The sequence below is a fragment of the Diadema antillarum genome, unplaced genomic scaffold (genome assembly GCF_040938485.1).
Source record: "Diadema antillarum isolate AM-2024a unplaced genomic scaffold, OU_Dant_1.0 scf00000226, whole genome shotgun sequence".
Taxonomy (NCBI): domain Eukaryota; kingdom Metazoa; phylum Echinodermata; class Echinoidea; order Diadematoida; family Diadematidae; genus Diadema; species Diadema antillarum.
In genome coordinates this window covers 3,468,809-3,482,726 of record NW_027271115.1, presented here as the reverse complement: position 1 = coordinate 3,482,726, position 13,918 = coordinate 3,468,809, and the positions used below count along the sequence as shown (strand labels likewise).

The window sequence follows — 13,918 nt, the reverse complement described above, 5'->3', positions numbered from 1 at the left end:
TAAACACAATCTCTTAAAATTGGGCATTTTGAAAGCAACGGAAGATAATGTACATGTAAGTTCGGCACAGAAACCGGGACATGTCACGGTCTGAAACGTGTTGAAGAAACGTAAAAACACAGCCAGCAAGCACAGTATTGAGAAAATATTGACTGATTCGCTTTCCGAAGGAGTCAAACGCGTAGCAGTTCTTATAATCAGCTGAATTCGACCCGCGTGTCCATTTGACGCTGGGGTATCGCGTCCCGGCTTCACTGGCCGCGGTAACCGGCGAGCTTCGCTGTCGTGGGATAGGTCTTGCGGACACCCATGCACTTCTCCTTGTCGACGTAGAGGGAGTTGTTCTTGACTCCCAGGTCGTGCTCCAACGTCGTCTTGGTACGGACAAGCTCTTGCAGAGCGCTCTCCGCGGCGCGCAGACGGTTCTGGAGAATGTCGACTGTCTCGTAGATTTCGCCAACTTCGCGTACCAACCTGAAGAATGGAATGAAAGGACAAAATGATGAGTTCAAACATAATCATTCAGTGAGGATTTTGTTTTTATGTTTACTTGGACCTCCGAACATAACACCGTCTTCTACCTTCATAATATTACAGAATCGATGTTTCCTGTTATTTTGATAAGTGATGGACATGTTCACATATCAAAACATGAATGCATAAAGTTGTATTATCAATTCTATCTAAATCTGAACCATAAAAAAGAAAGATGGACAGAGACAAATGCGTTTTTGGCAAGGGTTTGTCGGAAGTGTGACTCGCTGGGTTAAATGTACAAACTGGAGGTCAAGGAATTAATTCGTTCGAGGAGGCTATTCCTTACCCCGTTGTCTGCTCCCAAATCACAACAAATCTCATAGTCTGTGGCTGCTTGGGGGAATCTTTGTTTGTTTCCTTGTTCTACTCGATGTCCGCAGGCCAAATGTCATAGTATTTGTAGCAAGGTTTGTGGTTTGGATTGCACAATAAAGCTAGATCAATTTGTTCTTTTCATTTTGACAAGTAAAACAAAGGGCCAAGGTTGACCAGAGACATGCGTATTGTTGTGAGAATTGATGTAGTTGATGCTAGATAGTTGAACGTGAGGTGATTGAACACGACACGAGAACATGCATGAAATCACAACTATACTTATAACCACAGAGATCTCTTTAGTGGGTGAGGTGTCCTAGGTGATTCTGGGATGATAACAACATGAGGGGAATAACAACAACAAAAACGATAGTTACAATATCAAAACCATACCGAAAGAGTGAAATGGAAAGTTTTAACTTAATGAGTCAATAGACCACAATGCGTTTGCGCGACATGGCCATGGATTAGACGAGTTTCATATCGGAGAGGTGTGGTCAGAGCAGGTAGGTGGATGAGTCTCTCTTTCCACCTCCCTGGTCAGAGCGTTGCTAAGGGACAGGGATGTGGCGGCTTACCTGTGCTGTGGTTGATCGCGGCAGAGCTCCACGTTGGGTCTCCTGGTCCTGTTCTCCAGACGGGTCTGAGCCACCTGCATGGGAGCCTCCTTGTCCTTGATGGACTTTCGCAGGAGCTCGATGTTGTTCTCCATCTCGTTGATTTCTTGCAGCACCTGCCGAGGATAGCGAACAGGAAAGGTTAGAGGACATCCATAGAGTAAAGCATCGGTTCTTAAGGTCTTTCTTCCACAACCAAAATATTGAAGGTGTAACACCGGGTTTGGTTCAGACTTCTACGTCACTTTATAGAAATGCATATTATATAATAAAATAGTTTGTCTCTTGTATTCAAACACGTGAAAATGCTTTGATAATACCCCCATATGCCTCCCAACTGTTGCCATCTTTCGACTGAGACTGCTGATGCAAGATAACCTTTTTTCTTGGTGTATAATCTCTGCAATGAATCTTCCTGTCATTTTACTACAGATGCAATTTGTTTCATGACTGTTACCGAATCAATACACAGCATTCTAAATCCGATTCGTTAAGAAACCATGCAGCCGAAATAAAAAACATGCTGTATGTTCCCTTTCCTAATTTCTGTTTCTTTTGAGAGGGACTGCGGAAAATGACATGATTTTGCTTGCACATCGATCATTAAAAATTGCAGAAACGGAACAAACACTTACTCTGGCCAGATGTGCCTGGATGTTGTTCCTCGCGTCCATAGTCTCGGCGATGCGGCCGCTGAAGGCGACGTTGACGGTGTTGTATTGCGTCCACATCTCGTTCGACGTCTCGTGCAGGGAGCCGTCGATGTCGCTGCGCAGGCCCTTGGAGGAATTCCTCTCTCGCTGGGACCGCAGGATGTTGTCGTTGCTGAACTTGGCCCAGCTCTCGGGGATCGTGACCCTGTGTGGGCAGAGAGGGCGCGATTAGTTGTTTTTTTTTCGGAATTCTCAATGTTAACAAACTTTAAAATTACATGCACATATTTCTAAAGCTACATAGGTAAATACAGATTGTATGCTAGGTATAAGCAAGGTAAAGGTTTGTTTACAACATAAATCATGAATTACTCTGTCTGAATTGGTTATCTCATCTTTCAAGGCATATAAATATAATGCCACGCTCTTAGCTTTTCCGTTTCTGTAGGAACGCGACATGACGTTCGATTCCCTCTACAGGTAGTTTGTTTCGATTCTCATGTCCTCCCTTATACTAATACAGTACCTGAAGTCCTTTACATGTATATTTGTAATTGCAAACATTTGCCAGTTTGATTGTATTCGTATTCGGATTAGACCAGTATTTCGTTCGTTTTGCTCGTTGTTTAATTGGTTTACTTTTAATTTATTTTTGCTATGCTTTTCCTAACAATTGTGTAAGGCTTGCCTTGCTGGATGTATCATCTTTCAATGTCTATTTCCTGGACGTTTGCCTGTTATTTCCGTGTGGTTCAGAATTTATGCTTCACGCGAAAGTCTACCATGTTTACGTGTATTACCCACATTATGTTCGACAAAGTAATGTACAATTGATTGTAATATGTTGCTGTGCATTCAACTCCACAATTTCACTAAAGAACAGCCTATTAATAAAGTGGTATTTACGGGTCAGTTTCGTTCAAACTCAATTCATTTGTTGGATGTAAGAAAAAAAAGACGATTATCGTATTAAAACTTTCACAAGAAAATAAAATCAGAAGATCAGGGGGAAAACAAGAATCAGTGATTTTCTCAGAAAGACAAACTATTGACAAAAGAAATGAACGGGTACTCGCCTCATGCAACTGTCATGGATTTCTTTGATAATAGTCTGAAAATCTTTATGTTGTAAGCACTGCCCGTCAGTTATCAAAACAGCGTGCAATGCACAATTGCAACAAATGAAGCCAAAATGTAATTTGCAGTGTGTCCAATTATCTGGTTGGTCTGCTGTTTAATGATTGATGGAATTTTGTCATTTGTATGAGAAGAATTCGTGAGTGTACCTCTCCGAACCACCATTTCACTCGACCGCCATTTTAATGAATTGCGCTTTCTCGATCAATTCATTTCGATAGAAATGCCAATTTCCCCCGTTACCGTAGTAATATCAATTGTGCCCGGATGGTAATGAAACTGTTTTGTTATTGAAATTATTGACCATGGATCACTGTCGTAGAAACCTGCTAGCGATTCGGAGCCGAAGAATCGTTTCTGTTCCGCGGATCAATCTACTCTGTTGCCCAGCAGCGGTCGTCAAGGTAACGCAAAGTTCCACACACTGCGTTCTAGCATGAGCGACAATGATTGCTACTGTAGACAGAGGGACGGAATATTCTTAAAGATCCTTTCCTCACTTGGACGATTTTATTTGGTTTTCTGGACGACTCAAATAGAAGTGAATTCCTCTTGAACGCCAATGTTTGTTTAAGAAGGATGTTAAATTTGCAGAGCCGTGCTAAGGCCCTTCGTAAATAACGCAACCCTAACGTCTCAAGTCTTTTTTTCTTGCGAGGTCCTTAGCGGAAAGAAAAATATTTGTCAGAACTCCTGTCTTTCTGAGGTTTTGAAAACTGACAGTGTCTTGAATTCAGAAGCGCTCATTTTTGGAGGTCATAAGAAGAAAGGGATCATTGGAGCTTGAAAGTATGATTCATGTGGCAATCATATCATGGCACTGGAAGGTAGAATTTCCATTTCATGTATGGCCAGAATACTGGTAGACATAAAACGTATAGAAGTAAATTTTTGCTAAAAGTATCGTATTTTGTTTTGTTTTGTTTTGAGTTCTTTTTTTCACTGGAAACTTTGTAATATTTCATTTTATTTTGCCTGTCCTTCTTTCTTTCTGCCAATTTATCTACCTAGATATCCATTAATCTATCTATCTATCTTCCTATTTCTATCTTTATTATTCCCTTTCCTCCTCTATTGTCTTTGATCACTCTCACGCATTCTAAAATGATAATACCATGAACTTATTCAAACACACATTTTTTCCTGATATCTATAATGTGCAGTAAGATCCCTTTTCTGGAAAAACTTTAAACATTTCAGCCGCTGACGATCCAGATGGCATGGTGTCGATTTGCCCCTAAGCAAGTGACAGTCGTGCCACTCCTTGCATGACAAAAGCTTGTAATCGATCGTCTGTGCAAATGCACTATCATCCTTTCTAAGACATTTTTACAATGCTACATTCCCTCAATTTGTGTTATCGGAAGAGCGTGCAGCCGGCGTCACTAACAGTCACTTCTGCAGTCAACAAAGGGATCGGTACATTTGTCCTGTATCGCACCGGTCGATACACAACGCGAAATCAATCGATAGAGAGTAGGTAGAGTGGCTAAACTACCTGAGCCGGCAGGTAGCGGGAGCACACGTACGTAACTACGGCAGTTGCTATGGACACCGCGTCCGCCTTGAGTCGACGTAAGCCGTGCCCTACATGTGCAAGCCTTCTATAACTCACCTTACTTTTTCTGCGCTGTATATTCCATTGCTATAATGCCTACAACAGAAACAGTATACTTAGTACTCTGTTGTATTGACATTATAAGTGACACAAGAGTTTTGTTTCGTGATTTCATGAACTCGCTTAAAGTGTGACTTTTGTGAAGCAGTTAATCTGGGTTAATTTTGTCATGGAATTTCGGTTGTTTGCCTCGCTCTTTCCCACAAAATGTATCTCGATTTGAGCATGAGCCAACATGCTTTGAGAATATTCTTCTTAGAGATAAATTACGAGGAAAGGTAGTTGAACCACGTGTCGTTCCGTCCGTTTGATTTGTGGTTAGTATTCGTTTTGTTGCTGTTACTTCAATGGGTTAGACTTTCAAATATTGTATTAAATATTACGCTTTCATATGCAATCGCAGAAGGAAGAAACATCTATGACCAAAATGATATTCATCACTCAGAGTTTAGTCCTATGATGCCACTTGAGCGGTACCCGCCCCTCCATCATGCAGCAACTGATATTTTTCCTTAATTTTCGTGTTGCTGTTGTTTCCTGTCAAAAGAGAAAATCACAGATTCACTGTCATCCACATGAATCCAAACTACTAGAAAAGAACAAAATATCCGAGGAATGGGGGAAAATGATGTAAATGATACATACGTCTGGTCGACGCCCTCAACGCCGCGGAAAAAGCCGAGCCCCTGGGAGGTATTGGCCAGCTGGTGACACCTGTTATCAATGGACAGTGCGCGGAACTTGTCGGTCAGATCCTTCTCCAGTTCGTGCTGGGCAGCTCGGTCCATGCTGAAATATAATCGAAAACGATAATAATATTACTCACTAAATATACATTCATACGAGCATGATAAAAATTCCTGTTCATCTCAAATCTCACGGAGGTATAATCCAGAGTCAAGCATACAGACCTTCACACCTACATACTCTGAAGCAGGTATATATACCTACTTTCTTATGATAATTGTCATTGAAAGGTTGACGAAGTAGCAGCAAATAAAACAACGAAAACAAGACATCATACAGAAAAGAATTAAGGGCTTTCCTGAAAGTAAAATTTCATACGATATATTCAAATTATCTCTAATAGACAAAGAAAAAAAGAGGAAAACACAATGGTACAAGCTACATCGAAATTGGACATAATACAAGAAGCAATTCTTGATTCTTTCATTTTCATATTGTAGTCTCCCATGAATTCAGCATGTAGTGATATTGGTCACTCGACACGCGCAAAATGAGAAGTTGTCCTAACTCTCAACCCTCCCATTCCTTCGTACACACACAAAAAAAAATGTTAACGTATAAATCGAGTTTTTGGCGTAAAATTTAACATCTACAGTCACTTTCTCCTCAAAGTTATCGTTGGTAGACAATTGGAAGACAATAATAATTTGATGTCAAAGATGCAATCTAAACTATACTGTAATCTTATTCCAGACAGCTTCAATTCATGTACAGTAGCTTCGAGATCTATCGAACACCTTTATTTCGGGGTATTCGACCTCAGTTTCCAAACCAAATTCAATGAATCCTCTCTTTTATCATTCTCTCTCTCTCTCTCTCTCTCTTCTCTTGGTTCCGCACTGAAATCATCCGGCAGCGTGTAACATTAAGTTAAGACGCTGGTTGCTTAACTGTAACCAACAAAGTGTAGGCTTCTCCGATTTTAAACTTTGGCGGTGTAAATGTCTGGCCAAACAAGCGCGCATCTCAGGGTTGCTAATGAGCACAACATCTAAACGAAATCAAACCCAGACAACGATAGCAACATTTATAAACATGATAAATACGTTTAGGAGCTCGCTTAAAGATAATGTTTTGTAAAGGGAGCTCCAAGCACGCGCTACCCGAGAGAAGAATTGAAAACATCGACGGCTCATATAGCTCGGTCGGTAAACTGTGCATTCGTCAAGGGTCAAAGGTTAAGACTTCGGCATCTCTCGTTCCTCTAAAAATAAAACAGGTGTCTACTCTGTCACCATGCGACACCTACAGCAATGAACTTAGGACACAAGCGTTCATGTATAGGAGGCTGTGTGAGCGGCAGCGCGAATATTCACCAAACATCATCATTCTACATTTACTTTTTAATTGGTTTACTTCTAGTTCTTGTTTACGTGTGCCCGAGCGATGAGGATTTTTCGAGGTTGTCGTGGTTGTGAACTGACAAAAGATAACGTGACCAGTGTCGCCATAGCGAATCACTTACAAGTGGTCATTTGTCCGCCGTTTCATTCGTCACTTGACAATATAGAGAGATATATTTCAACATTCCAAAATCTCAGAGTGGAGTTTGGATTTTGGGAGCAAACATCAAAAAGGCTTCATAATAATACGCACGTTCCTCTTTTGTCAGAGTGGAATTTGTACCCAAACAAACTTCATCTTTTGACCCAAGTGTTTGCTCGGGCGAAAAGGCGTAATCGCTTGTTTGATTACGGCCACGCACGAGTGTTCGATTTACTGCCCGCAATATTATTCAGTCAGTTTTGATGCCTTCGTTGTCAGGGGGCATGACTACCAGTTTTGTCTCTTCCTCTGGTATACATCTTCTCACTATTCTGTCACTGCCTGTCAATGTTGTTGCTAGGGCAACAAAGGAGCGTCTCAAGGGTCTCGAATTCAAGGCAACACCGGAGAGAACATCCGATTCATGAATAAAGTAGGAATGGTTAGCAATGAATGTTCCATTAGACATCTCAACTTCCTTTTAAACTTGTCAGCTATCTCAACTAGACTAGGATTGAAGCGGAAATACAAGATGTTAAATATTTACAATTGGGAAACATCACAAATGTTGTGAACAATTACTTCAAATTAAGTTCACGAGAATATATCATGACCGTTCCATATCTTCCTTTAGGTCAGTGTGCATATTGGCCCTCGATGCGATCAAAGTTCGGAAATATTCTTCGGTAAATATGGTATGAAACAACTGCTGGCATTAGTCACCATGACGACGTGATTACTGAAACTTGGTCAGTACACAGGTTGAGAGAAATAAACCCACGCCATTGCAAACAAACACATTTCAAAGTCAGACATGATTTTCAAGTTACCCTATTTGGTCAAGTGTTAATGAGATGATGTTTACCAAAGAGTCATAAATTTGTCTTGTTATCTTCAAATCGCTCATCTGGTCCAGCGCCGTAACAAATTCGGAATGGATTGAACACAATAACTCACGTGAAAGATTCATCTCATTTGAGTAATATTCCTTTTCTTTTTTCGTTCTCTCTCCTTCGTATTATTATATCTCGTCTCAGCACCTTGTTTTGCGGAATTTCTGCTCGTCTTGTTAAGGTATTTCACTTTATTTTCGCTCTTTCATTTCACTGTCCCCAATTTAGGATATCTCTGACTTTTAAATGCTAACCCACATGTTTGAAGGGTCTTAAATCTGTTAAGTCGTTGACAATACTTGAGTATTATTGCCTGGACATCATAAAACTTTGTTTACCACAGCGCGTCAGCGCGTCCGTCACGGGTCTACAGTTCTTACGAAGCATGAACCATGAAGAGGTAAAGGAAAGAAAACTGGGGGGGGGGGGGGAGGAGGGAGGTGGAACTTCTCCGGAAACCCGGATGTCGCCATCTTTCCATTCATTCGCTGTGACTGTGAATGATTGCGTGACAGAGACAAGAGCTTTATAGCGTACTGACGTCAGCTCCCAAGCAACTGGTCAATGAATTGAATCACTTCCCTCTTTTATTCGGTATAAACTATCGAGATACGACGTACGGTGTAAAAATTCTAATCCTTTGACACATAGCATATCTTACTGTACATGATGTAAGAAAAGAGATATAGGCCTAGATCCTCAGAGATTTCATTCTTTGGAAGACATGAAAACATGGTAAAAAGAAAAATGCTAGGAGAGCACTGTTTTTATTCAGTTTCTATTCCAAACCCCACGGTTTGACACGCGTCAACGTCTGAACCGTGTTATTTCACTGCCATAATATGAGATACTCCTGTATAAGATGCCTCTTACTTTTGTTTTCTTTTTCTTTTCTTCTTTTTTTTTTTGGGGGGGGGGGGGGGACCTTGAGAGCCAGAGTTCCACTATATACTGTTCTATAGTGTTGTAAATGAAGGCATGGACTCTCGGAAAGAAATACACTAGCTAAAACGAATGCTGACCCTCAAGCATATACAAAAGGTATCTTGTCTTGTCGAGCGTTTTGTAGCGAATATAAACAGGGAAAACAGAGCATACATTCCATTCATGTCTGCATGCGTTCGAATGCTGCGATTTCCTCGCCGCTGGCTGAAATCTGGTCACAATGTGTCGCCATGTTTGCTTAAAATGTCGGCAGGTGGGCGCAAACACCTGCTAATCAAACTTTCATGAATGTGCAATTATCGTCTGGGTGTGGTTGCCATGGCGACGGTCTACGGCATAAGAGTCGTAGCCAGACCAGACAAGCCTGCCTTATTTTGTAGTATTCGTATACAACGCCGAAGGGGTTTTTTAACAATGGATGATGAAACATACATGACGACTCGTCACGTTTGTTATGACTACTGGGAAACAAGTGACGGAAGTTCTGAGGACTTTTCTGTCGCTGCTATAACTTATCATTTCTCATCGATAATTAGAGCAACAACAACAAAAAAAAAAACATTTTCTGCGAAGATTTCCATGTTGATTCCATCAAAGATAGTGGCATTGTATTGATCGATATTATTCCTTATAGTCTTACTCTAAAACTTATGAACGGTGAAGATAATAAATCTAATGGCAGAGATGTAAAGATGCTCCGATGATCCTTACCTAAGCTGCGTGTTGGCACGATCAATCATCTTCCTCAGGTGAGCCTGGCATTTCTGGATTGTGTTCACTTCCTGTGAATGCAAAAAGTAATTAAGAAATGCAACATATTTAGCAAGAGAAGAGAAAACTAGAAACGGGCTGAAAATTACATGAATGAGAGATTTCAAAATAAGGAGACAACAACCTGAATAAGATAGAAAGAAAATGACTAAGATTTTATACACGAAAAAGTCACGTTCTTTGTCTTTTGCAAGTGATATTTAGAGAATTGATGATATCTCTTGTACATGACATATTGTATATCATGAAATGACAATTTTCATGAGACCTGTTTCGAATGTATTTCTCCTCTTTTCTCGTTCATCTGAAATCAGGCTTCTCTTTAAGCTACGACTATGTCTTCCACATTCTACAATGTATGTTAGACTAGGACAGTGCTATGACCCCCCCCCCAAAAAAAAAAAAGAAAAGAAAAGAAAAAACAACTCAAAACAACATCCTTATTAGCGTTTTACAGAGATTATATTCATGCATGCAGGAATGATAAATCTTATTACTGACGCGACTGATGAGGCATTTCTATATGGGATGTGCTTTTCGTTTACTTTTTTTTGTTTTGACTTGAAGAGGGGTTTATAGGGATATTAAACTGAAAAAGATCCATGAAGATGTCATGCTATAGCTGTTGTTTTGTACCTTTGTCACATGTCAACGCATGTTACTACTTTTATCATTCTCTGAAATTGTGCATGTATTTTTGTTCACCAAGATTTAGTTTAGTCTGTTCGCAAGTTCTTATTTGAAATTCACCACTTTGAGATTTGTCCGTTCAGCGTGCATTGATATGATGCCAGACAAAATTCTGCCTCCTGATTTAGAAATTGTTGTTGATATCTGAACCTTAAAAGTCATATATCAACCAGATGGTATAGAAAATCATTTTACGATAAAACCCCACATTGTCTTGATTAGTTTTGATGTGATACGATAAGTACAAGTAACTTGGCTGGCGTTCATGTTAATCTATCGCGACCATCGCTCCACCCTGTTCATGTGACACCGGCCAAACAGTGCTCCTAGAATTTTATGAATGAAACGCGACGTCACCCGCGGACTCGCCAATGAGAGTTGTCTTTCCGCCTTGCACATGTAAGCCGACTTGACAACAAAAACATTATCCCTATCGATTTTTGTGTTTGGGAGTGAGAGACAATTCACCCATGACACGCTGTCCATTGTTATTCATACCATGGATGCACAATAGCCACTCCCACCGGGGCATTGTCATCACCATGACGACCGTCATGCGCATTTAGGTCAGCGCGAATCTTCAACTCGTAGCAGACGACACGGAGTACAATAACAATGTCATAACTCCGTCCTACGTTATATTTCCTTGTTTTTTAGATTTATTTTATTATGGGCGCTTTACAAAAATAAAATGACAACTAATAGGTGAAAAAGATATAAATTGAAGCTATGTATAGTGACATCATCAACAAAGAATGATCACAGAAAAAAATGTCGAAGGAACGAATGTATTCTTGATATTATGTTTTTATAAAGTCCTTTGTTTCCATGGGACATTGTATCGAATAAAATCATGACATAATAATGACAAAAGTGCTAAGTGATCTGTCCTCGTAATCTCTCTTTTCCTACTCTACGGATGGGATAAGACTCCTCAAAACTGAGGTACACTAGCTAATTTTCTTCGTTCGGAGCCATAAAAATAGTTTTCAAGTGGGGCAGTGGAGTTAAAGCTGTTGACAGGATGGCGTTGAGAACGGTGGTAATGCCTGGAGTGTTTTTTGTGAGCAGAAAGGTACACCGGTCAACAAAGAAACCCATCTTGAGCATCTCAAGTGGGATTCAGCTAGATGAGTTTTCTCTGCACTGCCCAGGTTTCCTTTTCTGCCTTTTCTACCAACAGGATTTGATAAACAGCACGTGTCTATGTGGAGTCGGAGATGTTCAAGGGGAGTGGAAAGGCAGTCGGTTTTTTCATTTCTTCTCTTGTAGAGTAAAGTGTAGAGTAAAGTGTTGTTTGCATCTGGAACGGCCTTCCCACAGCTGTGGTTTCAGCTCCGTCTCTCGAGACCTTTCGGAGCAGTTTGAAACCACTTACACTCCGATAACCCTCATACTAAGGAGGTTTTTTTTACTTGCACCATTAACTTTATCTTGCACCAGATGTTATGTTTGTTCCTGTAGTCACACCTATAGCACCCAGTACGACAATACTCTTTGAGAGTGATGTACTTATTGGAAGAAGAAGAAGAAGAAGAGTATGCCAAAATGAGCTTCTCAATAAATTACTAAGCGTTGTCGTTGTTGTTGTTGTTATTGTTTATCCAACTGCAACGTTCACGATGGTCTTGAAGAGGTCATTCGACGGATCACACTCTGTGTACATGTACGTTAAGGTCTCATTGAGGGGTTTTAGGTGTTATTTCCGACTTCATCGCCCCTTTTTAAATAAGTTTAGACAATATTCCATTGGTCATTTGCTTTGATAATAAAACCAAATACATCAATCTTTGTGAGCATGTCCGTAAAAACTCCGTTATATGACTTGTCCTGACTTGAGTTCGCAATTGATCTCTGCAATGCCGATTCGTTCACAAATGATTAATAAACCATCGACTTCAAAATGTTTACATTGTCGTTCAAACTCCAAAGTAATATGAACTTTTGTAAGTAGGGTCTATCTATCAGTTTAGTGTATGTGTCATTACATTCTTCCGTTATCTGCAGGGTGTGTTTTTTTCTTTGCTTTTGTTTCATGGATTTACTAAACACATGAGTTGTGACAGCCCGCAGGTGAACATAAACATATTGTAGACGTAAACGTGGTAATGCGTTCGGGAAACGTTAGAACGAAGAAGAATCACGAGTTTCGTAGAGATTTTGGCAAAGTTTTTACTGTAAAATGATTATTACCTTGATCAGTTCTTTCTCTACGGCGTCGTTGACGAGGTCGATTCCTTGTCGTTTCTCCCTACTGAAGAGGCATTCCTGAGCGATCTGCAGCGGACCTTCGGTGTTCTTCAGGGCGTTCTCTAACCTCCTCTTCCACTCCGTCACGTCGTTGATCTCCTTGCCCATCTCGTCGAGTTCGTGGACGACCTCGGACTTCCAGAAGTTGATGTCGGCGAGGCGGTCGCCGAGGTTCTTGCTGGAATCCTGCTGGGTCTTCACCGTGCGGGCGTCGGTGTCGTGGCAGATTCGGATGTTCTCGTCGCGGAGTCGCTGGGCGGCTCCTCGGGTCATGTCAGAGGTGCGGTAGTTGCTGTTGTTGCTCTTGAACCAGTCGTGGGGGGTGTACTTGGAGAAGAGTGCCGTCCGGGCAGAGGGCATGAGAGGAGGGACCTTCATCATAGTGTCGTCGCGGTACAGTGTACTGGGGTTGATTTCTGGCGCGCTTCGACTCATTGGCATCGACTTCTGGGCCCCGCGGTAGTAGGTGCTCGCCTTCCACGGTAGGTGGAGAGATTGGCTGACTGTGAAAGGTGGGGCGTAGCTCTTGTAAGAGGCTTGCATGGTACTCTCCAGTGGCGGCAGAAAGGTGTTGCCAGTGCCAATCTTGGGGGCTTGGAAGTAGCTGGAAGTCATGGTTTGTCCACTATATTCCTGCATGGTGCTGGTTTGAAGGGGTTTTTGTGCGAAAGAAAACGCTTCAACTATGTGATGAAATGGGTACTTGATGGTAACGAGATCAGAAACTGTCCCTCGTGCGAGTGAAACAACTCCAATGAGAAGACAGTGCAGTAAAGTCAGTCAGGTAAACTTCAAACTGTTGTCACAGCAAAATGTTGTCAAAATGATTCGCAGTTAGGACTGGAATATCCTCTCTAAAACTTGTCTAAACTGGGCAATACCCCGGCGAAAAGTGGCAGCACTGCTCCGCGCGTGTACTCTCCCCGCACGACTGTGGCTTTTATGTTTATAGATACGACGGGGAGCTCGCCGCATGCGATAGTCACGCATGACGGGCCATGGCCTTTGACGGCGTTGCTAAGGACGCCATGTTGGAGCCGGATCGCGGTATCCCGCGCCCCCCTATACACCAGAAGAGAAACAATAGCTTAGATACCGATGACTCGGTCACAAGGCGAGCGACAATACTCTGAATGAAATGTATCCCCCTGATATCAACGAATCAAATCGACTAGACTTTGAGAGCGGGGGTAGTCTGTAGTTCAGACCTTGTTTGACTGTCATAAAAGCTTGGCCCATTGCTTTATACCACAAATAATA

General features: G+C 41.4%; 1 protein-coding gene across 1 annotated transcript; it reads right to left on the bottom strand.

Moving 5' to 3' along the window:
* LOC139724725 (tektin-3-like) lies at nucleotides 1-13,297 on the bottom strand. The gene is made up of 6 exons (XM_071635847.1): nucleotides 12,602-13,297; nucleotides 9,659-9,729; nucleotides 5,523-5,666; nucleotides 2,105-2,327; nucleotides 1,431-1,585; nucleotides 1-474 (listed from the first exon to the last, which is right to left on the bottom strand). Exons 1-6 carry the CDS (start codon nucleotides 13,295-13,297, stop codon nucleotides 252-254), a joined length of 1,512 nt encoding a protein of 503 aa, XP_071491948.1. The 3' UTR covers nucleotides 1-251.
* Between the last annotated feature and the right edge of the window lie 621 nt (nucleotides 13,298-13,918).